The sequence below is a fragment of the Coenobita brevimanus genome, chromosome 110, assembly GCF_032717465.1.
Source record: "Coenobita brevimanus isolate Jiangsu-jjx chromosome 110, ASM3271746v2, whole genome shotgun sequence".
NCBI classification, from domain to species: Eukaryota; Metazoa; Arthropoda; class Malacostraca; order Decapoda; family Coenobitidae; genus Coenobita; species Coenobita brevimanus.
In genome coordinates, this window is record NC_137063.1 from 51,182,948 (window position 1) to 51,190,363 (window position 7,416).

At 45.4% G+C, this 7,416-nt stretch overlaps 1 protein-coding gene across 1 annotated transcript in view; it reads right to left on the reverse strand.

Moving 5' to 3' along the window:
* LOC145417597 (protein kinase C-binding protein NELL1-like) overlaps nt 1–6,890 on the reverse strand; it is a 144,525-nt gene extending 137,635 nt beyond the window's left edge. Inside the window, exon 1 of the mRNA XM_080286302.1 lies at nt 6,839–6,890. Coding sequence (XP_080142428.1) covers nt 6,839–6,890 — 52 coding nt within the window. The remainder of the gene's footprint in view (nt 1–6,838) is intronic.
* Nucleotides 6,891–7,416: the final 526 nt, after the last annotated feature.

The following is a 7,416-nucleotide window of genomic DNA, read 5'->3' on the forward strand; positions in this document are numbered from 1 at the left end:
ACCTTTAATACGGGTCTGGATGAATGAATATATAGTTAATGATCAGTAGTGCCTTTATATTAAGTTCTTCACTATGATAATGTTGCATATACTTCGCTTTTTTTAATACCGGGATATTTTTTCGACTTTGGGTGACCTCTTACACACACACACACACACACACACACACACACACACACACACACACACACACACACACACACACACACACACAATCACGTTACCCTTTTAACACGCAGAGAAACATCAATACACACAAATACACTCAAAGACCTCTCTCTCTCTCTCTTTCACCTCACCTCACCTCACAAGTGAAACACACCCCTTGTAAGATAGCAACAACAGTCACTTATCTCTTGTGTGAAATCCAGAAGTCTCCCCCCAAACTTCATTATCACGCTTCTCCTTACACTTGGGCAGGGAGAGTGACACTTCCGGCATGGGCTGACGATAGTGAGAGAGAGAGAGAGAGAGAGAATGGTCACACACACACACACACACACACACACACACACACACACACACACACACACACACACCATCTTCACTCACACCTAATCCCCCACACAACCCCACCAACACACCATTACACACACCCACCACATGAATGACCACACGTACCTCATCTGATTAGGCACTACACACACTACTATTACCCTAACTCTCCATTCATGAATACACATCTAGTTTCTCTGTACTGGACATGTAAGCTTTTCTACCGGCCAGTTTCCTGTCTGTAGTCCCTTAGCTACCGTAACTGAGTGTTTAATTTAGCTTAACTTAGAAGTTTTTTGCGTGAAACCTCAACAGCTGGTCAGCGTCTTCAAAACCTTCACTAATCCTGTCCCCCATATTGGTGGATGCATGATTTTCTTGGCTCGTACTAGACACTTTTATTCAGCCGAGGAAAATTTTAACAGGTCAAAGGGTTACGAACAGGTACAGAAAAAAGTTGGCCTACTATTTTGCTTGGGTTATCAAATAATTTTGCCCAGATGAGGGAAAAATTAGCTGTACAAATGTTAAGAACAGACAGGAACAAAGTTTATCTAACATTCCAGTGCGTCTGCTTCACACGTAGGGCACGTCCGTCACTTAATATGCCAAGCGATTCCAAAACTTTGTACCATACAATTAAGTGACACCAATTTGGATGTCGTTAAATTTCTAGGATTGGGTGAAAGTCTAATTATGGTTACCGGTAAGTAGCATATTTTAAAAGACTTTTTACCTGCACATTCGGATGCAACTGAGTACACACGAATTTGAGGGCACGCGTTCATATTTATAGTCTTACTTATCACCACCATCATAATAATTATCATCATAATCATCATCATGGTATTTTCCTCCTCTTGAATGGGGTACTGTAGGATCCAGAAAACAAGGGAACAGAGAGTACGACAGAAGGGGATTTATCAACACCACCCGGAGAAATGACCCAGACACTCATTCACGCATCAGTCAAACCCCCGGAATCCCAGCACCATCGTACAGACCTTGGCATCAACACCATTATTCTTTACAGATGCAATTCACATATGAAAATTAATAACAACATTTGCCACAAGACTATAATTCTTTCACTTAGACTTGGCTCAGATTTTCGTCCTTTTGCAGCTTTTTTTCCCCGTAACTCAGTGGCAAAAAACGACAATGCTATGGCTCTATATCCTTTTCATAGCACTTCTTTACGACTGGCATCATATTCTGCTGTTAATCTCTGCTGCAGTTAAGAATTCATCATAGAGAGACGGTACTTTTAGCCCAGGCTAGGGTAAAAGGAGTATTGTATCGGGAGAAAGAAAGAAAGGGGAAGACAAAAGAAAGGTGAATGGAAAGGAGAGGGAGAACGGAGAGAAAGAGATGGGAGAGGGTATGGAAGGAAGAGGCCAATTGAAACTTGAGAAATGAAAGAGAGAAGGGAGGGAGAGACAGGAGGGAAGGGGGAGAGGAAGAGGTAACAAGGAGAGAACAGAGGAGGGGTAAGGAGAGAAAGGTGAGAAAGAATGTAAGTAGTGAAGGTAATATACGAAGGAAATATGAGGAGGGAAGAAAGGTAAGAGAGAGAGAGAGAGAGAGAGAGAGAGAGAGAGAGAGAGAGAGAGAGAGAGAGAAACGACTGGAACAAACAGAAAGAATGCGCAGAAAGGTAATTCAAGAAATAGGTCATGGAGAGAAGCTGACGGGTGTGTAGATAAGAGGGTGCGTGTAGATGGGTGGTGTATAGGAGGGAGGTGTAGCTGGATGTATAGGTGGGTGTCAGTGTAGATGCGTGGTGTGTAGGTGGGTGTAGGAGCAGACAGGTGGTATGAAGACGGGTGCAGGAATAGATAGATGGTGTATGTCTGTATGTTGGTGGGAATGTTTAGTGTACAGGAGGGTGTAAACACTTGTATGCTGTGTACAGGAGGGGTATTTTTTGGTGTAATGACTGTGTAAGTGGGTGGTATAAGTGGTGGTGTAGGTGGTGTGGTGCCAAAACCGGTGTGTCACGGTGGGTGGGTGTGGCTGCCTTCACCCACCCACCCTGCCGTAACAACTGACACTCACCTTACACCCACACCCACACTATCACCCACACCCCCGCACATTCTCTACACACATGCACCCACTACCCCACCCACACCACCATCCAGCCTACACTCGCACATCCACACTATCCACCTACTCTCAATTTCCTCTCTGCACTCGAACCCCAACACACTTCCACCCATATCCCCATATAACCTCTCTACACCCACAACCCTACCCACACCACCCAGCCACCCTCTACACACCCACACCCACCCACTGTCCCACCAACTGCGTACACAGCAGGAAATAATGCGCACATGTCATCAGAGAAAAAGGCAAATCCATAGTCACCAAAGCTACTTACGCACATAACATACCATACACATGTACGCAAATATGAAGATACAACATACAGTACACAGGTAGATTAAGTACGTACATGTGTGTATTGAGAAAACTAATAGTCAGAGTGACCAATACACACACACACACACACACACACACACACACACACACACACACACACACACACACACACACACACAACACCTGGCACTAACGTCTTTCGTACCAGTTCCACACACCTGCTTCCTTACATACACACACACACACACACACACACACACACACACACACACACACACACACACACACACAATCACTACTACAAATAAACGTCATTAATACATACACTGTCCTTGTTCTCTTTCCTCTCTCTCTCTCTCTCTCTCTCTCTCTCTCATTTCTCTCTCTCTCTCTCTCTCTCATTTCTCTCTCTCTCTCTCTCTCTCTCTCTCATTCCTCGCTTAATTCAGACGCTTACTTCTTTTTATGCTCTACTTATCCCCCCCTCCCCCTCTCTCTCTCTCACACACACACACGCACACACACACACACACACACACGCACACACACACAGTCCCTAGCTAATATCTTCTCCAGGTACAACCATCTGCAAATGAGCCTAGACTACGGGGATATCTAAGCATTAATCAGCTGTAATCATCTGTAGAGCCTTGATTAGAAGGGGTGATTAGGTATGACTAAAAGAGGACAAGTCGAAGGAGGCTTAAATGAGGGTAATTAATCGAAGAACAGTGCATGAAACAGATCTCTGCCCCCCTCCCTTCTCTCTCTCTCTCTCTCTCTCTCTCCACCCTGACCTCCTGGCTCTTTCCCCAGCCAGTCAAGTCTCAGCAGATCTCAGAGTTTCATTCTCTATCCTGTTGTCTGCCTCTTCCTCTCACTCAATCTCTTGGTTGCCACTGAGCTACCCATGGGTGTCTGTTTTTTTCCCTTCTTCCTGCTGTCTGTCTGTCTATTTTCTGTCTATCTGTCTATCTTTTCTGTTCTCTTCTTCCCTGGCTGTCTATCTTTTCTGTTCTGTCTGCCTGGCTGTCTGATTGGTTATCTCTTCACTAAATAATGTCGTCTGCCCACACCCATTTCTGCTTTCTCTGGCGGTGACGGTATCCTCAACTTTCACCTGTGTCTGAAGTTACTGACCCAAGGAATAACAATGCCATGTCTGCAGCCAACTGGTGAAGAACTAATGGAATGGAGCCAAGCTAAAATGTTTGGTAGAAGGAAATGGAGAAAACAAGCTAGCACTCCATACTTTGGTGTGCAGAACTGATAAAGAGTAGCCAAAAAGTTAAATCAAGAGAGATGAGGTAGATGGAAGTAGAATCAAGAGTTCAAGCGGAGGAAAAGGCAGAGAAAGAAGTAGAAACAAGGACGGAAAAAGACAGGAAAAAGTAGAGGCCAAAACTAGAGATAGATAAAGTAGTGTACATCCGAGTCACGTCTTGTCCATCAGCGCAGTGACCACACGCAATCCCACACCCCCGCCAGCCACACACCCTCATGAAAGCTAATGTGCTGTGTGCTGCTGTGGGAAAAGGATGTGCTGTTTTTTAGGGGCATGTGGTATGGCGTGGTGTGACTGAGTGTGGTGCTGTGGTGGATGGATGTGCTGCTTTAGGGAGTTTGTGGTTTGGTGTGATCTGGTGTGTGGCGTGACGTGGTGTGGTGTGATGCTGTAGGAAAGCGATGTTTTGTTTTAAGGGGTGTGTGGTGTGGTGTACAAGAGGGATATTCTGTTTTTAGAGATGTGTGGTTTGAGGTGATGTGGTGTTTAACATGGTGTGATGTGATGTAATGTAACGAGGGATCTGGTGTTGGTAAGATGTATGTGGTTGTGGTGTGGAGGTGTGGAAGAGGGATGTGGTATGTGGTCATGCAGTGGTGTGTGTGTGTGTGTGTGTGTGTGTGTGTGTGTGTGTGTGTGTGTGTGTGTGTGTGTGTGTGTGTGTGTGTGTGTGTGTGTGTGTGTGTGTGTGTGTGTGTGTGTGTGTGTGTGTGTGTGTGTGTGTGTGTGTGTGTGTGTGTGTGTGTGTGTGTGTGTGTGTGTGTGCGGGTAAGAACTGGCCAGCAACAGCACCATCACATTCAACGCACAATTACGACAAAGTTAACATTGATAAACACAAGCCTGCCGAGGCCAGGCGATGAGACGCTGGACTAGACACAGGATGGGGCATAGATGGGTAGGACGGGGGAATTATGGATGGGGAAAAATATGGATGTGGGGAGGAGTACGGATAGGCGGGGATGGCTTGAGATGGGGAGGACTGGGGATGGATCTGGATGGGGAGGACTGGGTAGGGACTGGTTGGGATGGTCTGGGATGAACTAGACAGAACGAATGTAGATGAGTAAGTCGGGGCAAAGATGGGTGGGGATGATTTGGGGTGAGTGGGGAAGGATTTGGGTGGGAAGAATTGGAAGGGATTTAGAAGAGAAGGATTGGTTAGGGATGGTTTGGGATGGACTAAATTGGATGGAGCATTAGTGGACAGGACGGGGCAAGGATGGGTGGGGAGGAGTATGGATGGACTATGAAGAACTGTGATGAGGAGGACTGGGTAGGAATGGGTGGGGAAGGACAGGGATGGAAGGGGAGGGGCAGCGATACAAATGCTGAAGTAAGATGGGTGAAGGAAAGCAGGGATGGGTAGGGCTGGATAGGGACGCGTGAGGAGATTCAAGGAAGGGCAGGACTGGGCAAAGATGGCTAGGTATGGGTGGGGAGGTGCAGGGATGGATGAAGTGAAGGGTGAGGCAGTGGGAAGTGAAGGGAGAGGCAGCGTGAGACGAAGGATGAGGCGGGATGGTGACGCAGGGTGAGGTGAAGGGTTAGGAAGGGTGAGATGAAGGGTGAGGTGAATGGTGAGGCAAGGTGAGATGAAAGGTTAGGCAGGATGGGGACGAATGAGGTAGGGTGGATGAAGGGAGAGGCAGGGTGAGCTGGGGGTAAGGGTAAGGCAAGGCAATAAATATACCGATAGAGGTGCTATGAAGTTATCAACGCCCACAAGAATACCATCTTTTCCTAAACACACACACACACACACACACACACACACACACACACACACACACACAACATCCAAAACAAACACAAACAAACACATGTCATTCATCTAACCAGTTTCTCAATTCTCCCTCCCTCCCACACACAAACAAACATACAAACAAACAAGAGAGTAACAAACACCAGACCACAGCTACAAAAAACAATTATCCCTCACCTGCGCAAATCCCCAGGTGATGCATATTAATTAATTCGATGAACTCCCCTCCATTTCCAGCGCCAACTGATATATTTTATTCATGTATTTTTTTTATTCATTACACTGAGATATGCAATTAAATTTTTTTAATTATTTAGCCATCAGTGTAAGATAATACTCTCTCTCTCTCTCTCTCTCTCTCTCTCTCTCTCCCTCTCAAGGCCAAGCAGCAATAAATACAGTAGAATTCGGTAAGTAAAGATTATTAAAAGCATTACTCCAGTGCCTCCGTCGTCACTTGCTAAGAGTAACTACTTGAGAGAGAGAGAGAGAGAGAGAGAGAGAGAGAGAGAGAGAGAGAGAGAGAGAGAGAGAGAGAGAGAGAGAGAGAGAATAAAGTTTATGCCATAAGGACTTGCTTAGTACAACCCAAACACAGTAAATCAAAATAAACAAATATATCAATGAACGAACACAATGCGTTGAGGCCTGCTTGCTTCGTGGACACTTAACATTTTGGTGATTCTTTAAATTCAGATTCACTAACTCGTAATCTCTTCCGAGACGACATTTCATCATCATTATTATCACTAGCAGCACCAACATTCAAGCCTCTTTTCCCACCTACGGAGGAGGTGATGTTGGGTCCACTGATCTGCAACCCTTTCACCAAATGTGGTTCAATCCAGATATAAAACTGATCTTGTTATTTTACCCAAACAAAGACACTCGGGTCGAACTCTGACTCTGCCTTGTGACTTTGACCTCTGACTGACTGCTGTCACAGTCGAGGCCCATGTTTCTCGCTTCACTCTCAATCCGTTACCAAGTCTGGCGAAAAAAATTGGATAAAAATCCTTCAAGCTGACCAAGTTTGGTCAACCTATGACCTAACTCCGTGACCCTGACCTTTGATTTATTGTTCTCAAACACAATAGGTCAACTGTTCCATAACTGGATAAAATAGAATAAAAACTGTTCAAGTTATTTTGTTCATACAAACACCCAGCCACTACTACACATAGAAATAGACATATACGTCCAGTAAAAATAACTGCCTCTCTCGCTTCTCTAGCGTGGGAGAAAAATATCAAGGCGTGGTGCGCATGACGTAGTACTCATGGTAAATCGCTAAAGAAACACTGCTACGAGGCCACCAAAGCAATTAAAAATACGACACTAATGTATAAAAAGACATTCCCGGGCTGAACGGGCCAGTGTTGCTGGTCACACACACACACACACACACACACACACACACACACACACACACACACACCTAGATACTCATAAGTATAACTGCGTGCGTGTGTGTGTGTGTGTG